Source organism: Bombina bombina, chromosome 10 (assembly GCF_027579735.1).
Source record: "Bombina bombina isolate aBomBom1 chromosome 10, aBomBom1.pri, whole genome shotgun sequence".
Lineage (NCBI taxonomy): Eukaryota > Metazoa > Chordata > Amphibia > Anura > Bombinatoridae > Bombina > Bombina bombina.
Window position 1 is genome coordinate 173,591,109 of NC_069508.1, and position 24,367 is coordinate 173,615,475.

General features: G+C 38.5%; 1 protein-coding gene across 1 annotated transcript in view; it reads left to right on the forward strand.

Annotated features, from left to right (window-relative positions):
* Positions 1–24,367, forward strand: part of STIL (STIL centriolar assembly protein) — a 122,016-nt gene that overhangs the window by 69,583 nt on the left and 28,066 nt on the right. The window contains exons 9-12 of the mRNA XM_053693508.1: positions 1,417–1,564; positions 1,774–1,883; positions 2,425–2,539; positions 10,115–11,110. Of these exons, the coding sequence (XP_053549483.1) occupies positions 1,417–1,564; positions 1,774–1,883; positions 2,425–2,539; positions 10,115–11,110 (1,369 nt within the window). The remainder of the gene's footprint in view (positions 1–1,416; positions 1,565–1,773; positions 1,884–2,424; positions 2,540–10,114; positions 11,111–24,367) is intronic.

Below are 24,367 nucleotides of genomic sequence, written 5' to 3' on the forward strand. Positions count from 1 at the left end.
CAAATGAGAGGTTCATTTATTTTAAAAATGTTTAGAGTTGGCCGATATGTTCTGTATCATGACAATAGAAATATCTTTTAATTACAAAGTGTTTATTGTCCTTTTAAATACTTCAGAGATTTGATGCACTAAAATTGTATCATGGCATTATAATGTAAATAGTTCTACATCAGAACCCTGAGAATAGACTGTCCTAGTACATATTGTTTCAGTGTATTATATCTCAAATGGGATTTAGAATTTATAGCCATAGTTAATATTGAGGTAACAATACCATTATCACAATATTTTCAGGGTCAGTCTACACCAGAATTTTTATTGTTGGTTATGCAATACTGGAGAATGGGTAATAAAGGGATTATCTTTTTAAATAACAAAAATTCTGGTGTTGACTGTCCTTTTAAAATTCTATGTTATGTCTGAATCATGAAAGAAAGATGTTGGGTTTTATGTCTCTTTAAAGGGTCAACACCAGTTTTTTTTTTTATTGTTTAAAAAGATAGATCATGTATTACCCATTTCCCAGTTGTGCATAACCAACACAGTTATATTAATATACTTTTTACCTCTGTGATTACCTTGTATCTAAGCCTCTGCAGACTGACCCCTTATTTCAGTATGTAACTCCACAGGCATGAGCACAATGCTATCTATATGGCACACATGAACTAAAGCCCTCTAGCTTTGTAAACATGCATTCACATAAGAAGCGGCCTTCAAGGGCTAAGAAATTGGCATATGAGCCTAACGATGTTTAGTTCTCAACTAAGAATACCAAGAGAACACACTTAAATTTATTATAAAATAAGTTGGAAAGTTGTTTAAAATTGCATGCCCTATCTAAATCATGAGTTTCTTTTTGACTAGACTGTCTCTATGAAATAAATAAATCCTAATGTTTCATCTTTATTTAAGAGTAACAGTTGCATGGTCTAATGCATTAGAACACTAATTAGTTTGAGCATGTGGTTTTTGTACCATCAATGCTTCAACTCTGTTTAACCACTGCAAAGAGGTTAAACACATAGGTAAAGTCACACTTAGAGATATGAATGCTGCAAAGCTAAACGTAGCTGGTGCTGGGTTGTGCGAATACCATTGCCGGTTTATCTTTTTCCTGTTCAGGACCAACCATTTCTGGAGCAAGACTTATGTTTCATCCCATTGTGGGGTAGGCAAAACTTGCATGGCCTAATTTGGTAAAGCGTGCAATTCTTGCACTAGACTGGTTCTTTAATGTTTACGATTAATAGTCACTGAACTTAATATGCAATTATTTGATATCATCCCCTAATCGGATTCTAAACTATAATTAATCAGGTAGCATGTGCACACATTTACTATACTTTTAAACTGTGTCATTAATCAGAATATTTTATCACAAATAAGACTAATTTTTATTTTTCATTTTACCAGAGTGCTTTCAGAGTCTGGAAGTTTCCTTGTTGTCCTCTATTCACTAACACACAAGGAGCCGGAGTTCTATGAATGCGCACTGGGCAGCGGGCAGGATTCTCTTAGCTTACAGCTGTTGACCTGTGAAGAAGCCTTACATCTCTTCAAAGTGAGATTTTCTTTAATCACAAATATTTTTATGTATAAATGCAGTGTCATACGTCAAGAGCGCGAGGCAGGAGACAAGTAAAGTAAAACCTATAGCTTAGCTTTTATTAGAAAATTTAGACACACATGGTGTTGACCCTGCACAGCCAACCCAGTATAAAGCTCTAAGCTCCACATCTGGCTAATACCAACTCTCACAATTTGTTACAGAATGTTGAAGCCTCCAGAAAACAGCATCTGCAGTTTGAGCTCACTACCGAATGCCAGAATTCAAGATCTTGCTTTATTAATGAAGTATCCAAGAGCTTTTCTGCTGGACTGTAAGTTTAACATGACCCAAGCTGCTGTGATAAATACCATGGTTTAAAGGGACACTCAGTTTAAATTAAATTTGCATGATTCAGATACAGCATGTCATTTTAAACAACTTTCCAATTTACTTCCATTAAAAAAAATGTGCACAATTTTTTTATATTTACACTTTTTGAGTCACCAGATCCTACTGAGCATGTGCAAGAATTCACAGACTATACGTATATGCATTTGTGATTGGCTGATTGCTATCACATGGTACAGGGGGAGTGGAAATATACATAACTTTAAAATTTGTTATAAAAAAAAATCTACTACTCATTTGAAGTTCAGACTAAGTGCTATTGCATAGTCTTGTTATCTTGCATTTGTTGATTATGCAAATCTAATATGTTGACTGGTCCTTTAAGTGATCTTTTTTCTAATGCAGTGTTTTATTGTAGAATCTTTTTTTTTTTTTTTTTTTTTTTTTTTTTTTTAAGCCAAACTTTTTACCAAGTTTCATAAAGGTTCGTTTAAATGCAGTTTCTTGTTTTCTTTTTCAATCAGGCTTCAAGGGAACACATCTCCCAGTAAGTTATCAATAAGTGACCAGGACTCTGGTTTGGAAGATGAGGATTTTTCCCCTAGACCATCTCCTCGCCCCCATCCTTCAGTCCAGCAGGTAGACAATTCAGGTTAAAACGGCACTTGCAAAATTCTTCAAACTTTTGCATCTTTCCATGTTCTTTACACATGAAGATGTTTCTTCAAACTCTAGCATTCATATAATAGACAGCATGGTTTAATGAAATGGTTTTCAGTCCTGTCCTTAGGCCTCGCTTACAGGCCACATTTGTGATATGTGAACTGGAGCACAGGTGAAATAAACAGCTGATTAGTAAACCTGTTTTACTTTCTCTCATCCCAGGAAAACCTGCTGGGGAGGCCTGAGGGCAGATTTTAAAACCAGTGGTTAAATGGGATGAAAAACAAAATCCCATTTTTCATAACTTTTCTGGAACCGCAGAGTTCTATGCAGTAAATTGCAGCTGCAGATAATTCACGTCATGCTATCACAATGATATGGCACACAGAAGGAAATGTAATGTCTTATTCACATGGGCAGCCGTCGGTGCAAATGCATTTTATCTGAAGCTTCTTGTACATACAATCCGTGTTGGTTTCCATTCATAAAGCACAAAATCAACAATTTTATGAAAAATTAAAAAAAAAAAGAGAGAAAAAAAATCCATAAGAAAATGTATTTGTTTCTTTTCAGTGAAGAATCTTTGGAGGGGGCCATAAGTCACTCTCTAAGCATGATCACATCACATATGTTATGCTTGCATAGGGAAACTGTGTGCACAGGAAGAAGGCTTATGACAAAATGTGGCATTATGTCTCAGAAGCATTTTTGTAAACAAAGATGAGTTGTAGAAAGTTATTTTCACATTGTTAAATGGCCTATGGGATTAAATCAAATCTCAATGAGTCTGTATTCAGGGACAGCTTCCATTCATGCCAGAATTTTTCATTCTAATGCACACAAGCCAGGGGATCTCTGAAGTGCATAATCTACATCCGCAATGAAACGCACATTGCAGAAAAAAGTACACTTTTAAAAGGGAATTAAACTATCGTTTTGTTTGCATTGGTGTGTAGTCCCTGGACATGAACTTTAAAAAGCTTATCTCCTCTGCTGAGCTCAGCTAGGGGCAGATATACATGGGCTCCTGCACTGATCAGGCTTCTAAAATCTTGAGTATGTACTTACATTTCTTATAGGATTTTGAAAAAACACAATTTCTTTCATGTAATTAGCAAGAGTCCATGAGCTAGTGACGTATGGGATATACATTCCTACCAGGAGGGGCAAAGTTTCCCAAACCTTAAAATGCCTATAAATACACCCCTCACCACACCCACAATTCAGTTTTACAAACTTTGCCTCCTATGGAGGTGGTGAAGTAAGTTTGTGCTAGATTCTACGTTGATATGCGCTCCGCAGCAGGTTGGAGCCCGGTTTTCCTCTCAGCGTGCAGTGAATGTCAGAGGGATGTGAAGAGAGTATTGCCTATTGAATGCAGTGATCTCCTTCTACGGGGTCTATTTCATAGGTTCTCTGTTATCGGTCGTAGAGATTCATCTCTTACCTCCCTTTTCAGATCGACGATATACTCTTATTTATATACCATTACCTCTGCTGATTTTCGTTTCAGTACTGGTTTGGCTTTCTACAAACATGTAGATGAGTGTCCTGGGGTAAGTAAGTCTTATTTTCTGTGACACTCTAAGCTATGGTTGGGCACTTTTTTATAAAGTTCTAAATATATGTATTCAAACATTTATTTGCCTTGACTCAGAATGTTCAACTTTCCTTATTTTCAGACAGTCAGTTTCATATTTGGGATAATGCATTTGAATCAATCATTTTTTCTTACCTTAAAAAATTTGACTTTTTCCCTGTGGGCTGTTAGGCTCGCGGGGGCTGAAAATGCTTCATTTTATTGCGTCATTCTTGGCGCTGACATTTTTGGCGCAAAATTTTTTTCTGTTTCCGGCGTCATACGTGTCGCCGGAAGTTGCGTCATTTTTGACGTTCTTTTGCGTCAAAAGTGTCGGCGTTCCGGATGTGGCGTCATTTTTGGCGCCAAAAGCATTTAGGCGCCAAATAATGTGGGCGTCTTATTTGGCGCTAAAAAAATATGGGCGTCACTTTTGTCTACACATTATTTAAGTCTCATTATTTATTGCTTCTGGTTGCTAGAAGCTTGTTCACTGGCATTTTTTTCCCATTCCTGAAACTGTCATTTAAGGAATTTGATCAATTTTGCTTTATATGTTGTTTTTTCTATTACATATCGCAAGATGTTCCACGTTGCAACTGAGTCAGAAGATACTTCAGGAAAATCGCTGCCCGGTGCTGGAGCTACCAAAGCTAAGTGTATCACTTTTGGTATCTGTTCCTTCAGCTGTTGTTTGTATTAAATGTTATGACAAACTTGTTAATGCAGATAAAATTTCCTTTAGTACTGTTACATTACCTGTTGCTGTTCCGTCAACATCTAATACTCAGAGTGTTCCTGATAACATAAGAGATTTTGTTTCTAAATCCATTAAAAAGGCTATGTCTGTTATTTCTCCTTCTAGTATACATAAAAGTCTTTTAAAACTTCTCTTTTTTCAGATGAATTTTTAAATGAACATCATCATTCTGATACTGATAATGGTTCTTCTGGTTCAGAGGTTTCTGTCTCAGAGGTTGATGCTGATAAATCTTTGTATTTGTTCAAGATGGAATTTATTCGTTCTTTATTTAAAGAAGTATTAATTGCATTAGAAATAAAGGATTCTGGTCCTCTTGATACTAAAACTAAACGTTTAAATAAGGTTTTTAAATCTCCTGTAGTTATTCCAGAAGTGTTTCCTGTCCCTGATGCTATTTCTGAAGTAATTTCCAGGGAATGGAATAATTTGGTTTACTCCTTTTAAAACGTTTTAAGCAATTATATCCTGTGCCATCTGACAGATTAGAGTTTGGGACAAAATCCCTAAGGTTGATGGGGCTGTCTCTACTCCTGCTATATTTTTAGCGGATGTTGCTGCAGCTTCAACTTTTTGGTTAGAAGCTTTAGCGCTACAAGTAACAGATCATAATTCTCATAGCATTATTATTCTATAACATGCTAATTATTTTATTTGTGATCCCATCTTTGATATCATTAGAATTGATGTCAGGTATATGTCTCTAACTATTTTAGCTAGAAGAGCTTTATGGCTTAAAACTTGGAATGCTGATATGTCTTCTAAGTCAACTTTGCTATCCCTTTCTTTCCAGGGTAATAAATTATTCGTTTCTCAGTTGGATTCTTTTATCTCAAGTGTTACTGGAAGGAAGGGAACTTTTTTACCACAGGATAAAAAATCTGAGGTAAATTTAGGTCTAATTGTTTTCGTTCCTTTCATCACAACAAGGAACAAAAGCCTGATCCTTCATCCTCAGGAGCGGTATCAGTTTGGAAACCTTCTTCACTTTGGAATATATCCAAGCCTTATAGAAACCCAAAGCCAGCTCCTAAGTCCCCATGAAGGTGCGGCCCTCATTCCAGCTCAGCTGGTATGGGGCAGTTTACGTTCTTTTCAAAGAAATTTGGATCAATTCCGTTCACAATCACTGGTTTCAGAACATTGTTTCAGAAGGGTACAGAATTGGCTTCAAGTTAAGGCCTCCTGCAAAGAGATTTTTTTCTTTCCCGTGTCCCAGGAAACCCAGCAAAGGCTCAAGCATTTCTGAAATGTGTTTCAGATCTAGAGTTGGCTGGAGTAATTATGCCAGTTCCAGTTCTGGAACAGGGGCTGGGGTTTTATTCTATCTCTTCATTGTACCAAAGAAGGTCAATTCCTTCAGACCAGTTCCGGATCTATCAATTTTGAATCGTTATGTAAGGATACCAACATTCAAGATGGTAGCTGTAAGGACTATCCTGCCTTTTGTTCAGCAAGGGCATTATATGTCTACAATAGATTTACAGGATGCATATCTGCATATTCCGATTCATCCAGATAACTTTTAGTTTCTGAGATTCTCTTTTTTTGACAAGCATTACCAGTTTTGTGGCTCTACCGTTTGGCTTAGCATCAGCTCCAAGAATTTTTACAAAGGTTCTCGGTGCCCTTCTGTCTGTATTCAGAGAACAGGGTTTTGGTATTTCCTTATTTGGATGATATCTTGGTACTTGCTCAGTCTTCACATTTTACAGAATCTCATACGAATCGACTTGTGTTGTTTCTTCAAGATCATGGTTGGAGGATCAATTTACCAAAAAGTTCATTGATTCCTCAGACAAGGGTAACCTTTTTAGGTTTCCAGGTAGATTCAGTATCTATGACTCTGTCTTTGTTAGACAAGAGAAGTCTAATATTGATATCAGCTTGTCAAAACCTTCAGTCACAATCATTCCCTTTGGTAGCCTTATGCATGGAAATTTTAGGTCTTATGACTGCTGCATCGGACGCGATCTCCTTTGCTCATTTTCACATGCGACCTCTTCAGCTCTGTATGCTGAACCAATGGTGTAGGGATTACACAAAGATATCTCAATATCTTTAAAACCGATTGTACGACACTCTCTGACGTGGTGGACAGATCACCATCGTTTAGTTCAGGGGGCTTCTTTTGTTCTTCCGACCTAGACTGTAATTTCAACAGATGCAAGTCTTACAGGTTGGGGAGCTGTGTGGGGGTCTCTGACAGCACAAGGGGTTTGGGAATCTCAGGAGGTGAGATTACCGATCAATATTTTGGAACTCCGTGCAATTTTCAGAGCTCTTCAGTCTTGGCCTCTTCTGAAGAGAGAGTCGTTCATTTGTTTTCAGACAGTCAATGTCACAACTATGGCATACATCAATCATCAAGGAGGGACTCACAGTCCTCTGGCTATGAAAGAAGTATCTCAAATTCTGGTTTGGGCGGAGTCCAGCTCCTGTCTAATCTCTGCGGTTCATTTCCCAGGTATAGACAATTAGGAAGCGGATTATCTCAGTCGTCAAACGTTGTATCCGGGCGAATGGTCTCTTCACCCAGTGGTATTTCTTCAGATTGTTCAAATGTGGGAACTTCCAGAAATAGATCTGATGGTTTCTCATCTAAACAAGAATCTTCCCAGGTATCTGTTCAGACCCCGGGATCCTCAGGCGGAGGCAGTGAATGCATTATCACTTCCTTGGAAGTATCATCCTGCCTATATCTCTCCGCCTCTAGTTCTTCTTCCAAGAGTAATCTCCAAGATTCTGAAGGAATGCTCGTTTGTTCTGCTGGTAGCTCCAGCATGGACGGATTCTTTTTCGGATGGCCTCTTGCCAACCGTGGGCTCTTCCGTTAAGACCAGACCTTCTGTCGCAAGGTCCTTTTTTCCATCAGGATCTCAAATCTTTAAATTTAAGGGTATGGAGATTGAACGCTTGATTCTTGGTCAAAGAGGTTTCTCTGACTCTGTGATTAATACTATGTTACAGGCTCGTAAATCTGTATCTAGAGAGATATATTATAGAGTCTGGAAGACTTATATTTCTTAGTGTCTTCTCATCATTTTTCCTGGCATTCTTTTAGAATTCCGAGAATTTTTTTACAGTTTCTTCAGGATGGTTTAGATAAAGGTTTGTCCGCAAGTTCCTTGACAGGACAAATCTCTGCCCTTTCTGTTCTTTTTCACAGAAAGATTGCTAATCTTCCTGATATTCATTGTTTTGTACAAGACTTGGTTCGTATAAAACCTGTCATTCAGTCAATTTCTCCTCCTTGGAGTTTGAATTTGGTTCTGGGGGCTCTTCTAGCTCCTCCTTTTGAACCCATGCATTCATTTGGACATTAAACTTCTTTCTTGGAAAGTTTTGTTTCTTTTGGCCATCTCTTCTGCCAGAAGAGTCTCTGAATTATCTGCTCTTTCTTGTGAGTCTCCTTTTCTGATTTTTCATCAGGATAAGGCGGTGTTCCGAACTTCTTTTGAATTTTTTCCTAAGGTTGTGTATTCTAACAATATTAGTAGAGAAATTGTGGTTCCTTCATTATGTCCTAATCCTAAGAATTCTAAGGAGAAATCATTGCATTCTTTGGATGTTGTTAGAGCTTTGTAATATTATGTTGAAACTACTAAGTCTTTCCGAAAGACTTCTAGTCTATTTTTCATCTTTTCTGGTTCTAGAAAAAGCCAGAAAGCTTCTGCCATTTCTTTGGCATCTTGGTTGAAATCTTTAATTCATCATGCCTATGTCTAGTCGGGTAAAACTCCGCCTCAAAGGATTACAGCTCATTCTACTAGGTCAGTTTCTACTTCCTGGGCGTTTAGGAATGAAGCTTCGGTTGATCAGATTTGCAAAGCAGCAACTTGGTCCTCTGAATACTTTTACTAAATTCTACCATTTTGATGTGTTTTCTTCTTCTGAAGCAGTTTTTGGTAGAAAAGTACTTCAGGCAGCGGTTTCAGTTTGAATCTTCTGCTTATGTTTTCATTAAACTTTATTTTGGGTGTGGATTATTTTCAGCAGGAATTGGCTGTCTTTATTTTATCCCTCCCTCTCTAGTGACTCTTGCGTGGAAAGATCCACATCTTGGGTAGTCATTATCCCATACGTCACTAGCTCATGGACTCTTGCTAATTACATGAAAGAAAACATAATTTATGTAAGAACTTACCTGATAAATTCATTTCTTTCATATTAGCAAGAGTCCATGAGGCCCACCCTTTTTGTGGTGGTTATGATTTTTTTGTATAAAGCACAATTATTCCAATTCCTTATTTTTTATGCTTTCGCACTTTTTTCTTATCACCCCACTTCTTGGCTATTCGTTAAACTGATTTGTGGGTGTGGTGAGGGGTGTATTTATAAGCATTTTAAGGTTTGGGAAACTTTGCCCCTCCTGGTAGGAATGTATATCCCATACGTCACTAGCTCATGGACTCTTGCTAATATGAAAGAAATGAATTTATCAGGTAAGTTCTTACATAAATTATGTTTTTCAGTTACATTTAAAGGGACATGAAACACAATTGTCGTCTTTCATGATCCAGATAGAGAATACAATTTTTAAAAACTTTCTAATTGACTTTGATTATCAAATTTGCTTTGTTCTTTTATTCTTTGTTGAAGAGATATAGGTAGTGTGCTGGTCTGGAGCTCTACATGATAGGAAATAGTGCTACCATCTAGTGTTCTTGCTAATGTATTGCATTGTTGCAAAACTGCTGCTATATAGTACTGCAGACACGTGCACGCTCCTGAGCATACATTCCTGCTTTTCAACCAAGGATAACAAGAAAACTACTTGTGTTTTTTTTTGTTTTTTTAAATAAAAAGTAAATTGGAAAGTTGTTTAAATGTTATGTTCTATCTGAATCATGCAAGAAAGATGTTGGGTTTTATGTCCCTTTATGAAAAATGGGATTAGGTAACTAACTGATTAACACTTTATTTTTGAATACACGTAATGAGACTTTTTATGGAGAAATCAGAAACTGTTTTGTATTTAATGGAAATTAGAAACTACAGACATTGCCAAAAGGCTTCATAGTATTACCCAGGTCCTCTTCATTTGACTGCAGATTTTATAAAGTGGATTGATATTTAAACATCTAAAACATTTATTTTGTTGATGTGAACAGTTTAAAGTTTTGGTTTTTTTTCTGCTGATACAGGAATTTTTTTAGTGTAAGTTATTGAAGATGATAATCTGAAAATGTTTAATTTCCTCCTTATTCAGGCAACTAGAATTCATCCTTCCGTTCCTGAACTTTCTTTGGTATTTGGAAGTTTTATAGATCCAAAACTTTCTTCACAGAGTCTGGAAAATGGCAGTTTAACTACGAAAGATGAAAACCATCCTCTCGCATGTGCTGCTAATCCCAGCAATGAAAAGAAGCCAGCGGAATGCCAGCCCAGCAATTCCAATGTAAAACTCGCAACAAATTACCGCACAGTGGCGTTATCCCGATTTCACAAAGGGAAACAGTCTCCATATGATAAACAACCCACTAATCCTAAAGTTGGCAATCAAATAAGGGGCAATCCTGCATCCTCGTCTTCCTCTTCTATTTCCACCCCTCAGAGCGGTTCTTCCCCTGACAACACTTTACATCACATGAGTGGTTTATCCGACATAAACCGTGACACAGTCAGACCTCATAAAGTACCAGCACCTACAAGACTAACTTCTACATCATCCAGACAGACTGCATCACCCCTGTCTCCCAACCACAATGTTACGTTTCCACTTCAGTCAAGACGTTTATCAGAAACCTCAAAACCGTTCTCAAGTAAAACACCATTTTACCAAACCAACTGTTGCCACTATTGTCACAATTGTACCCCGGTCCAACACCATGCCACAGGTTCCTGGCCTAGCACAGAAAGCATTGGGTATCATACCATGGAGAATACATCAGAAACCGTGGAAAGTTTCCATCCTGCACATCACAACACGGCTTTCTCGAATATATCCTGCAGCCCGGTCTGTGCTGCCAGCTGCTCCAAAACCCCTGGTCAAACTAGCAGAGTGGGGTGTTGTTCATCTCCTGTTGATTTAATGTCATCTCCTGGAAGAAAAGCGTCTTTACCTGTAAACTTGTTTAGTCCTAGCTCCTGCATACACACGCCGCCTCCTAACCTGCCCAATGCTAATGCGATGCTGGGATTGTCTGCAGAGGCCTATCGGCTATTAGCAGATCAAGACAAACAGCTGAAAGTACTTCAAGCCCAGGTAAGTCGCTCATGCTCCATTATACCGTATATTATTCTTCTAATAATGTGCTGCTCTAAAGGAGCGTGTATGTTTGAGGTGGTGTTTTGTTTTTGTTTTTCTTCTACTCAGAACCATGTCCTGTGATGGGTTCTGTCTCCATTTTTATCTTTTATTAAAAATTATTTCTATAGGTTCCTGATTCTCAGTCTATATATCCATTTTGTTATTTACTGAGATTCTGCAGCACTATAGACACAGGTGCAATACACAAATGATAAGGTGTTTAAGAGGCAATAACAGACCACATGAATGGGTAGAGGGTCCTGTCGCATTTCTTTTCCGTTTTGTAGTGATGTGATCTGCTGGACGCTGCTAACCTATACAGATGGCTTCAGCTATGTCACACTGCATTATTGACTGCCACAGTCAAGGCGGCAGCAGCAGCTTGGAAAAGGTGGTAGAATTTTACTACTAGGTGCCAGGGACCCCTATCTTATAAATAGAAGGAAAACAGGTCAGAGGTGATCAACACCTTGGGTTGGGACAAATGTAGCACCCAAGTTTAAAGTGAAGGTCAAGTCCGGGGTTGTGCCTGTTATTTTTCAATAAGTTAGATATAATTAGTATGAGGTTCATTCATGAAATCATAGGAAAATGCAATAAAAAGTTTTATTTTTTACGACCTGAATGCGCTCCGTTTCAGCATTACAATCCGCCCGTCACAGTGCCTTTATTGATTGACAGTTTTTCTTTTCAATTTTCGGTTTACCCCTGTGGCGTCCAGCCCCTTTTCTGTTTCGTCATTGAAACAATATGCGCATGCGTGTAATTGAATAGCGCGTCATCGGCATGCTCGTTCATGTTACACGCATGCGTTCTCCGCTGTCATATTTTTTTGATACATTGCATCGGCATCATCTGTCTCCCGCATCCTAGAAAAATAGCAGCGATCTCTAAGAACAGGTACAAATGAATATGCTGCTCATCTAACCCACGGATTGTGATACTTTTGGATTAATTACGGCTGTAAATGAAAACGCATGCGCTGTTTAGATGTGGCTACGCATGCGCATTTAGAGACAACACACGGGTGCACGAGCGTAGTCCGTTTGAAAGACGTAATAACAGCTGAATAAGGAAGTGCTGTATGGGCGGAGATTAGAGCGATAACGGAGGTACATTATAATAAATATTTGCAAACGATCCGTTATTTAGAGATCTAAAGTGAGCGGCTACAGTGTTTATACTATAAGCTTCAAAATGATGTATTATGAAACCCAAAAATTGACCTTCACTTTAAAGAGGATAATTGTGATGTGAAATCCCCCCCACCCTTTTTTCGTAATTTTAAAATGTCCTTGGTTATAAAGGTGTGTGTGTGTGTGTATTTTTATATATATATATATATATATATATATATATATATATATATATATACACACACACACAGGGAGTGCAGAATTATTAGGCAAGTTGTATTTTTGAGGATTAATTTTATTATTGAACAACCACCATGTTCTCAATGAACCCAAAAAACTCATTAATATCAAAGCTGAATAGTTTTGGAAGTAGTTCTTAGTTTGTTTTTAGTTATAGCTATTTAAGGGGGATATCTGTGTGTGCAGGTGACTATTACTGTGCATAATTATTAGGCAACTTAACAAAAAACAAATATATACCCATTTCAATTATTTATTTTTTACCAGTGAAACCAATATAACATCTCAACATTCACAAATATACATTTCTGACATTCAAAAACAAAACAAAAACAAATCAGTGACCAATATAGCCACCTTTCTTTGCAAGGACACTCAAAAGCCTGCCATCCATGGATTCTGTCAGTGTTTTGATCTGTTCACCATCAACATTGCGTGCAGCAGCAACCACAGCCTCCCAGACACTGTTCAGAGAGGTGTACTGTTTTCCCTCCTTGTAAATCTCACATTTGATGATGGACCACAGGTTCTCAATGGGGTTCAGATCAGGTGAACAAGGAGGCCATGTCATTAGATTTTCTTCTTTTATACCCTTTCTTGCCAGCCACGCTGTGGAGTACTTGGACGCGTGTGATGGAGCATTGTCCTGCATGAAAATCATGTTTTTCTTGAAGGATGCAGACTTCTTCCTGTACCACTGCTTGAAGAAGGTGTCTTCCAGAAACTGGCAGTAGGACTGGGAGTTGAGCTTGACTCCATCCTCAACCCGAAAAGGCCCCACAAGCTCATCTTTGATGATACCAGCCCAAACCAGTACTCCACCTCCACCTTTCTGGCGTCTGAGTCGGACTGGAGCTCTCTGCCCTTTACCAATCCAGACACAGGCCCATCCATCTGGCCCATCAAGACTCACTCTCATTTCATCAGTCCATAAAACCTTAGAAAAATCAGTCTTGAGATATTTCTTGGCCCAGTCTTGACGTTTCAGCTTGTGTGTCTTGTTCAGTGGTGGTCGTCTTTCAGCCTTTCTTACCTTGGCCATGTCTCTGAGTATTGCACACCTTGTGCTTTTGGGCACTCCAGTGATGTTGCAGCTCTGAAATATGGCCAAACTGGTGGCAAGTGGCATCTTGGCAGCTGCACGCTTGACTTTTCTCAGTTCATGGGCAGTTATTTCTTCATTCTTGGCGCCAATAATGTGGGTGGCTTTTTTGGCGCCAAAAAATGTGGGCGTCATTTATGTCTCCACCTTTTTTCTCACATTATTTAAGTCTCATTTTTCATTTGCTTCTGGTTGCTAGAGGCTTGTTCATTGGCATTTTTTCCCATTCCTGAAACTGCCTTTTAAGGAATTTGATAGATTTTGCTTTATATGTTGTTTTTTTCTCTTACATATTGCAAGATGTCTCAGATTGACCTTGGATCAGAAGCTACTTCTGGAAAAACGCTGCCTGATGCTGGTTCCACCAAAGTTAAGTGTATCTGCTGTAAACTTGTGGTATCTGTCCCTCCGGCTGTAGTTTGTGATGAATGTCATGATAAGCTTGCTAATGCAGATAGTATTTCCATTAGTAATATACCATTACCTGTTGCTGTTCCATCAACATCTAATACTCAGGATGTTCCTGTTAATATAAGAGATTTTGTTTCTAAATCTATTAGGAAGGCTATGTCTGTTATTCCTCCTTCCAGTAAACGTAAAAGGTCTTTTAAAACTTCTCATTTTTCAGATGAATTTTTAAATGAACATCATCATTCTGATTTGTCTGTTTCTGATGATGATTTTTCTGGTTCAGAGGATTCTGTCTCAGATATTGACACTGATAAATCTTCATATTTATTTAAAATGGAATTTATTCGTTCTTTACTTAAAGAAGTTTTAATCGCATTAGAGATGGAGGAATCTAGTCCTCTTGATACTAAATCTACTAAGCGTTTAAATTCGGTTTTTAAACCTCCTACAGTTATTCCGGAAGTTTTTCCTGTCCCTGATGCTATTTCTGAAGTAATTTCTAGGGAATGGAATAATCTGGGTAATTCATTTACTCCTTCTTAAAGGTTTAAGAAATTGTATCCTGTGCCATCTGACAGATTAGAGTTTTGGGACAAAATCCCTAAAGTTGATGGGGCTATCTCTACTCTCGCTAAACGTACTACTATTCCTACGGCAGATAGTACTTCCTTTTAAGGATCCTTTTAGATAGGAAAATTGATTCCTTTCTAAGGAAAGCTTATTTATGTTCAGGTAATCTTCATAGACCTGCTATTTCTTTGGCTGATGTTGCGGCAGCTTCCACTTTTTGGTTGGAGGCTTTGGCACAACAAGTGTCAGACCATAATACTCATAGCATTGTTAAACTTCTTCAACATGCTAATAACTGTATTTGTGATGCCATCTTTGATATCATTAGAGTTGATGTCAGGTATATGTCTTAAGCTATTTTAGCTAGAAGAGCTTTATGGCTTAAAACTTGGAATGCAGATATGTCTTCTAAGTCAACTTTGCTTTCCCTTTCTTTCCAAGGTAATAAATTGTTTGGTTCCCAGTTGGATTCTATTATTTCAACAGTTACTGGGGGGAAAGGAACTTTTTTACCTCAGGATAAAAAATCTAAAGGTAAATATAGGGCTGCTAATCGTTTTCGTTCCTTTCGTCAGAATAAGGAACAGAAGCCTGATCCTTCCCCTAAAGGAACAGTATCAGTTTGGAAACCATCTCCAGTCTGGAATAAATCCAAGCCTTTTAGAAAGCAAAAGCCAGCTCCCAAGTCCACATGAAGGTGCGGTCCTCATTCCAGTACAGCTGGTAGGGGGCAGATTACGATTTTTCAAAGAAATTTGGATCAATTCGATTCAAAGGCTTTGGATTCAGAACATTGTTTCACAAGGGTACAGAATAGGTTTCAAGGTAAGGCCTCCTGCAAGAAGATTTTTTCTTTCTCGCATTCCAATAAATCCAGTGAAAGCTCAAGCATTTCTGAAATGTGTTTCAGATCTAGAGTTGGCTGGAGTAATTGTGCCAGTTCCAGTTCTGGAACAGGGTCTGGGGTTTTACTCCAATCTATTCATTGTATTAAAGAAGGAGAATTCCTTCAGACCAGTTTTGGATTTAAAAATATTGAATCGTTATGTAAGGATACAAACATTCAAAATGGTAACTATAAGGACTATTCTGCCTTTTGTTCAGCAAGGGCATTGTATGTCCACAATCGATTTACAGGATGCATATCTGCATATTCCGATTCATCCAGATCATTATCAGTTTCTGAGATTCTCTTTTCTAGACAAGCATTACCAGTTTGTGGCTCTGCCGTTCGGCTTGGCAACAGCTCCAAGGATTTTTTCAAAGGTTCTTGGTGCCCTGCTATCTGTAATCAGAGTACAGGGTATTGTGGTATTTCCTTATTTGGATGATATCTTGGTACTTGCTCAGTCTTCACATTTAGCAGAATTTCATACGAATAGACTTGTCATTTCTTCAAGAACATGGTTGGAGGATCAATTTACCAAAGAGTATATTGATTCCTCAGACAAAGGTAACCTTTTTAGGTTTCCAGATAGATTCAGTGTCCATGACTCTGTCTCTGACAGACAAGAGACGTCTAAAATTGGTTTCAGCTTGTCGAAACCTTCAGTCTCAATCATTCCCTTCGGTAGCCTTATGCATGGAAATTCTAGGTCTTATGATTGCTGCATCGGACGTGATCCCCTTTGCTCGTTTTCACATGCGACCTCTTCAGCTTTGTATGCTGAACCAGTGGTGCAGGGATTATACAAAGATATCACAGTTAATATCTTTAAATCTGATTGTACGACACTCTCTGACGTGGTGGACAGATCACCATCGTTTAGTTCAAGGGGCTTCTTTTGTTCTTCCAACCTGGACTGTGATCTCAACAGATGAGAGTCTGACAGGTTGGGGAGCTGTATGGGGGTCTCTGACAGCGCAGGGGGTTTGGGAATCTTGGGAGGCGAGATTACTTTTCAACATTTTGGAACTCTGTGCGATTTTCAGAGCTCTTCAGTCGTGGCCTCTTCTGAAGAGAGAATCGTTCATTTGTTTTCAGACGGACAATGTCACAACCGTGGCATATGTCAATCATCAAGGGGGGACTCACAGTCCTCTGGCTATGAAAGAAGTATCTCGGAAACTTGCTTGGGCGGAATCCAGCTCCTGTCTAATTTCTGCGGTTCACATCCCAGGTTTTGACAATTGGGAAGCGGATTATCTCAGTCGCCAGACGTTACATCTGGGCGAATGGTCTCTTCACCCAGAGGTATTTCTTCAGATTGTTCAAATCTGGGGTCTTCCAGGAATAGATCTGATGGCTTCTCATCTAAACAAAAAACTTCCCAGGTATCTGTCCAGATCCAGGGATCCTCAGGCGGAGGCAGTGGATGCGTTGTCACTTCCTTGGAAGTATCATCCTGCTTATATCTTTCCGCCTCTGGTTCTTCTTCCAAGAGTGATCTCCAAGATTCTAATGGAGCGTTCGTTTGTTCTGCTGGTGGCTCCAGCATGGCCTCACAGGTTTTGGTATGCGGATCTCATTCGGATGGCCACTTGCCAACCTTGGACTCTTCCGTTACGACGAGACCTTCTATCTCAAGGCCCTTTTTCCCATCAGGATCTCAAATCATTAAATTTAAGGGTATGGAGATTGAACGCTTGATTCTCAGTCATAGAGGTTTCTCTGACTCTGTAATTAATACTATGTTACAGGCTCGTAAATCTGTGTCTAGGAAGATATATTATCGAGTCTGGAAGACTTACATTTCTTGGTGCTCTTCTCATCATTTTTCCTGCCATTCTTTTAGGATTCCTAGAATTTTACAATTTCTTCAGGATGGTCTGGATAAAGGTTTGTCTGCAAGTTCTTTGAAAGGACAAATTTCTGCTCTTTCTGTGTTGTTTCACAGAAAGATTGCTAATCTTCCTGATATTCATTGTTTTGTACAGGCTTTGGTTCGTATCAAACCTGTCATTAAGTCAATCTCTCCTCCTTGGAGTTTGAATTTGGTTCTGGGGGCTTTACAAGCTCCTCCGTTTGAACCTATGCATTCTCTGGACATTAAATTACTTTCTTGGAAAGTCCTGTTCCTTTTGGCCATCTCTTCTGCTAGAAGAGTTTCAGAGTTATCTGCTCTTTCTTGTGAATCTCCTTTTCTGATTTTTCATCAGGATAAGGCGGTGTTGCGAACTTCATTTAAATTTTTACCTAAAGTTGTGAACTCTAACAATATTAGTAGAGAAATTGTGGTTCCTTCATTGTGTCCTAATCCTAAGAATTCTAAGGAAAGATCGTTGCATTCTTTGGCTGTAGTTAGAGCTTTGAAACATTAAGTTGAAGCTACTAAAGATTTCCGAAAGACTTCTAGTCTATTTGTTATCTTTTCCGGTTCCAGGAAAGGTCAGAAGGCCTCTGCCATTTCTTTGGCATCTTGGTTAAAATCTTTGATTCATCATGCTTATGTCGAGTCGGGTAAAACTCTGCCTCAAAGGATTACAGCTCATTCTACTAGGTCAGTTTCTACTTCCTGGGCGTTTAGGAATGAAGCTTCGGTTGATCAGATTTGCAAAGCAGCCACTTGGTCTTCTTTGCATACTTTTACTAAATTCTACCATTTTGATGTGTTTTCTTCTTCTGAAGCAGTTTTTGGTAGAAAAGTACTTCAGGCAGCTGTTTCAGTTTGATTCTTCTGCTTATAATATCAGTTTTTTTCATTATAAGATTTAAACTTTATTTTGGGGTGTAGATTATTTTTTCAGCGGAATTGGCTGTCTTTATTTTATCCCTCCCTCTCTAGTGACTCTTGCGTGGAAGTTCCACATCTTGGGTATTTATTATCCCATACGTCACTAGCTCATGGACTCTTGCTAATTACATGAAAGAAAACATAATTTATGTAAGAACTTACCTGATAAATTCATTTCTTTCATATTAGCAAGAGTCCATGAGGCCCACCCTTTTTGTGGTGGTTATGATTTTTTTGTATAAAGCACAATTATTCCAATTCCTTATTTTTTATGCTTTCGCACTTTTTTCTTATCACCCCACTTCTTGGCTATTCGTTAAACTGATTTGTGGGTGTGGTGAGGGGTGTATAGGCATTTTGAGGTTTGGGAAACTTTGCCCCTCCTGGTAGGAATGTATATCCCATACGTCACTAGCTCATGGACTCTTGCTAATATGAAAGAAATGAATTTATCAGGTAAGTTCTTACATAAATTATGTTTTTTTAAAGGGTACAATATTTGCCTCTGGGTCGGGAGATCTAAAGATTTTTTTTAAAAAAAGTCCCCACTTTCCAATAAAGCGCACTACGCGCATATTAACATCAGAGTATCAGATTGTTCACGCAATAGGCTTTTCAAGATCATTTGCTTAAACATAATAGATGGAGCTTCATTATGAAGCCATTTGTGATGTGCCCTTGTTTTTAATAGGATTATTTAAAACCGGGCACCGATTCATCTAAATTAACCTTCACTTTAAAGTGATTATAAAGTTTGATAAATTAAAGCCCAGTATATAAAAACTCATAAAATGGATACTAAACCCAAATTTTTTCTTTCATGATTCAGATAGAGCATGCAATTTTAAGCAGCTTTTGAATTTACTCCTATTATCAATTTTTCTTCATTCTCTTGATATCTTTATTTGAAAAAGAAGGCATCTAAGCTAAGGAGCCAGTCCATTTTTGGTTCAGACCCTGGCCAACACTTGTTTATTGGTGGATGCATTTAGCCACCAATCAGCAAGCACAACCCAGGTTGTGAACCAAAAATGGGCCAGCATCTAAACTTACATTTCTTTCATGCAATTGGCAAGAGTCCATGAGCTAGTGACGTATGGGATATACAATCCTACCAGGAGGGGCAAAGTTTCCCAAACCACAAAATGCCTATAAATACACCCCTCACCACACCCACAATTTGGTTTTACAAACTTTGCCTCCTATGGAGGTGGTGAAGTAAGTTTGTGCTAGATTTCTACGTTGCTATGCGCTTCTCAGCATTTTGAAGCCCGATTCCTCTGAGTACAATGAATGTCAGAGGGATGTGAATGGAGTATCACCTATTGAATGCAATGGTATTCCTCACGGGGATCTATTTCATAGGTTCTCTGTTATCGGTCGTAGAGATTAATCTCCTACCTCCCTTTTTCAGATCGACGATATACTCTCATATTCCATTATCTCTACTGATAGCCAAACCAGTACTGAAACAGTTATCTGCTATATGTGGATGGGTGTCTTTCGATAAGTATGTTTTCATTACTTAAAGGGACAGTCTAGTCGAAATTAAACTTTCATGATTCAGAAAGGGCATGCAATTTTAAACAACTTTCCAATTTACTTCTATTATCTAATTTGCTCAATTCTTTCGATATCCTTTGTTGAAGAAATAGCAATGCACATGTGTGAGCCAATCACACAAGGCCTCTAGGTGCAGCAACCAAGCAGCAGCTATTGAGCATATCTAATTATGCTTTTCAGCAAGTGATATCAAGAGAATGAAGTAAATTAGATAACAGAAGTAAATTAGAAAGTTGTTTAAAATTACATGCTCTTTCTAAATCACGAAAGAAAAAAATTGGCTTTCATGTCCCTTTAAGACACTCAGCTATGGTTTGGCACTTTATGTATTAATATAAAGTTCTAAATATATGTATTGTACTTATATTTGCCATGAGTTAGGTTTATGTATATTTCCTTTTGCAGACTATTCAGTTTCATATTTGGGGAAAAAACATATTTAGGGAAATATTTTTCTTACCTGGGGTTTAGTCTTTTTTTCAAATTGACTGCTTTTTCATTAAATTTTCGTGAGCAAAATTAGGCTTGCGAGGCGCAAAATGCTGATGTTTATTGCGTCATTCTTGGCGCGAGAATTTTTTTGGCCCGAAGGTACGTCTGGTGACGCAAGTTTGTCATTTCCGGCGTCTTAGTTGGCGCCGAGTTCCTTGCATAAGGTTGCGTCTGCAATGACGCGAGTGTGTCATTTCCGGATGTTGTTGGCGCCAGTGATGGACCCTTTAGATAGGAAATCTTAACTAAGGAAAGCTTATTTATATTCTGGCTATATTCTCAGGCCTGCCATTTCTATGGCTGATATTGCAGCTGCATCAACTTTTTGGTTGGAAAGTTTAGTGCAACAGGAAACAGATCCTGATTTGTCTAGCATTGTTCGCTTGCTTCAACATGCTAATCATTTTATCTGTGATACCATGTCTTTAGCGATTTTAGCTAGAAGAGCGTTGTGGCTCAAATATTGGAATGCTGACATGGTATCTAAATCTAGATTACTATCTCTTTCTTTCCAAGGTAATTTATTTGGTTCTCAGTTGGATTAAATTATTTCAACTGTCACTGGGGGGAAGGGAGTTTTTTTGCCTCAGGATAAAAGACCCAATGGTAAATCTAAAGCTTCTAACCGTTTTCGTTCCTTTTGACAAAATAAGGAACAGAAACCCAATCCTTCCCCTAAATAATCTGGTTCCAATTGGAAACCTTCAAGTTGGAATAAGTCCAAGCCGTTTAAGAAACCAAAGCCAGCCCCCAAGTCTGCATGGTAAGGGGCAGATTAAGATTCTTCCAAAGTATTTGCGCAGATTCTGTACAAAATCGATGGATTCAGAGTATTGTCTCAAGGATACCGAATAGGATTCAGTCAGACCTACTGTGAAGATTTTTTTTCTCTCAAGCATCCCAGCAAATCCAGTAAAGGCTCAGGCTTTTCTGAAGTGTGTTTCAGACCTGGAGCTTTTAGGGGTAATCATACCAGTTCCGTTTCAGGAACAGGGTCTGAGGTTTTATTCAAATCTATTCATTGTCCCAAAGAAAGAAAATTAATTCAGGCCAGTTCTGGATCTGAATTTTTTTAATAGTTTTGCAAGAATGCCAACTTTCAAAATGGTGACACTAAGGACTATTCTGCCTTTTGTTCAAGGTCATTATATGTCCATGATAGACTTACAGGATGCATATCTTCATATTCCGATTCAACCACCATCAGTTTCTGAGATTCTCTTTTCTAGACAAGCATTACCAATTTGTCGCTCTTCCATTTGGCCTAGCAATAGCTCCAAGAATCTTATCAATGGTTCTCGGTGCCCTACTCTCTGTAATCCCAGTGTTTCCTTATTTGGATGATATCTTGGTACTAGCTCAGTCTTTACATTCTGCAGAATCTCACACAAATCAACTAGTGTTGTTTTTTTCAAAGACATGGTTGGAGGATCAAGTTACCAAAAAGTTCCTTGATTCTTCAGACAAGGGTCACCTTTTTAGGTTTCCAGATAGATTCAGTGTCCATGACTCTGTCTCTAACAGACAAGAGACGATTCAAATTCAATCATTCCCTTCAGTGGCTATGTGCATGGAAGTCTTAGGTCTCATGACTGCAGCATTAGATGCGATCCTCTTTGCTCGTTTTCATATGAGACCTCTCAAGCTTTGTATGCTGAATCAATGGTGCAGGGATTATACAAAGATATCACAGTTAATATCCTTAAATCCCAATGTTAGACTCTCTCTGACTTGGTGGTTAGATCACCATTGTATAGTTCAAGGGGCCTCTTTTTGTTCATCCAGCCTGGACTGTGATCACAACATATGCAAGTCTTTCAGGTTGGGGAGCTGTCTGGGCATCTCTGACAGCACAACGGGTTTGGAAATCTCAAGAGGCGAGGTTACCAATCAATATTTTAGAACTCTGTGCTATTTTCAGAGCTCTTCAGGTTAGGCCTATGTTGAAGAGGGAACCGTTCATTTGTTTTCAGACAGACATCACAACTGTGGCATATGTCAATCATCAGGGTGGAACTCGGTCCCCAAGCTATGAAAGAAGTATCTTGGATACTTTCTTAGGCAGAATCCAGCTCCTGTCTAATTTCTGCGGTTCATATCCCAGGTGTAGATAATTGGGAAGTGGATTATCTCAGCCGTCAGACTTTACTTTCGGGGGAGTGGTCGCTCCATCCAGATGTTTTTGCAGATTGTTCAGATGTGGGGTCTTCCAAAAATAGATCTGATGGCTTCCCATCTAAACAAACTTCCCAGGTACCTGTCCAGGTCCAGGGATCCTCAGGCGGAGGCAGTGGATGCTTTAGCACTTCCTTGGTGTTACCAACCTGCTTATATCTTCCCACCTCTAGCTCTTCTTCCAAGAGTGATTTCCAAGATCATCATGGAACAATCGTTTGTGTTGCTGGTAGCTCCAGCATGGCCTCACCGGTTTTGGTATGCGGATCTTGTTCGGATGTCCAGTTGCCAACCTTGGCCACTTCCTTTAAGACCAGACCTTCTGTCTCAAAGTCAGTTTTTACATCAGGATCTCAAATCATTAAATTTGAAGGTACGGAAATTGAACGCCTAGTGCTTAGTCATAGAGGTTTCTCTGACTCGGTGATTAATACTATGTTACAGGCTTGTAAATATATTTCTAGGAAGATTTATTATCGAGTTTGGAAGTCTTATATTTCATGGTGTTCTTCTCATAAATTCTCCTGGCATTCTTTTAGAATTCCTTGAATTTTTCAGTTTCTTCAGGATGGTTTGGATAAAGGTTTGTCTGCAAGTTCCATGAAGGGACAAATCTCTGCTCTTTCTGTTATATTTCACAGAAAGATTGCTAAGCTTCCTGATATGCATTCTTTGGGAATTAAACTACTTTCTTGGAAAGTGTTGTTCCTTTTGGCAATCTCTTCTGCTAGAAGAGTTTCTGAATTATCTGCTCTTTCTTGTGAATCTCCTTTTCTGATTTTCCATCAGGATAAGGCAGTTTTGCAGACTTAATTTAAATTTCTAGATAAGGTTGTGCATTCTAAAAACCTTAATAGAGAAATTGTTGTTCCTTCTTTTTGTCCTAATCCTAAGAATTCTTTGGAGAGATACTTACATTCTTTGAATGTTGTAAGAACTTTGAAATTAGGGATGCACCGAAGTTTCGGCCGCAGAAAGTTTCGGCCGAAAATGGCATTTTTTGTTATTTCGGTTTTCGGGTTTTTTGCCTTTTTATTTTCGGTAAAATTATTGTGTAGCATATTTCAAATTTGATGCCAGCCTAGAGCTGCTGTTTGAGTTCATTACTTGACTTACTGTTTTGCATATAATAATACTTTTCTAGGACTATACTTTATTTTGATAATTAGTAATTAAAAACAAAAAAACGGTTAAATCTGATTCTGTTACACAGAACTAAATAAAGAATAATACTAGCGATGCACCAAAATTTGGGCCGCCGAAAATGTGCAATTCCAATTTCGGCCCAAAGAGGACCATAATGGCTAAAAATTTACAGCCCTCCTCTGCTCTATTGAGTTACATGCCTATCCTTAGGATAAGGTGAACAGCACAGCACTGGCATTATACACAGAGCACACACATAAGTACCATGACATGATGATATTTGAAACCAGCAGTGCCCTTTTTTTTTTTTTTTTTTTTTTTTTTTTTTTTTTTTTTTTTTTTTAGAAGGAAACCAAAGTTCTGAATACAGTATTCAAAAGGGGATAAGTAACATGATTATAAACACTTAATATTATCAGACACAGGCCTAAGCACACACAGTGAATATCTATAAGCCTTATATACAGTGTTCATACATCAGCCTCTTGTGCGTAGACATTCTATTCGCCTGAGGCAAATATATGCATAAGCCCCAAGCTCGCACACAGTTGGTACAAATTAGCACCCACCAGACAGTGTATACAAAAAAGCACAGTAACTTTCTATAACCACCTTGCACGTAAGGTCATAGCTAAGTCCGGTGGTCCTGGTGATAGGCAGACTCCATTTGGGGCTCCGGACATATAATCTGACGGGTCAGTGT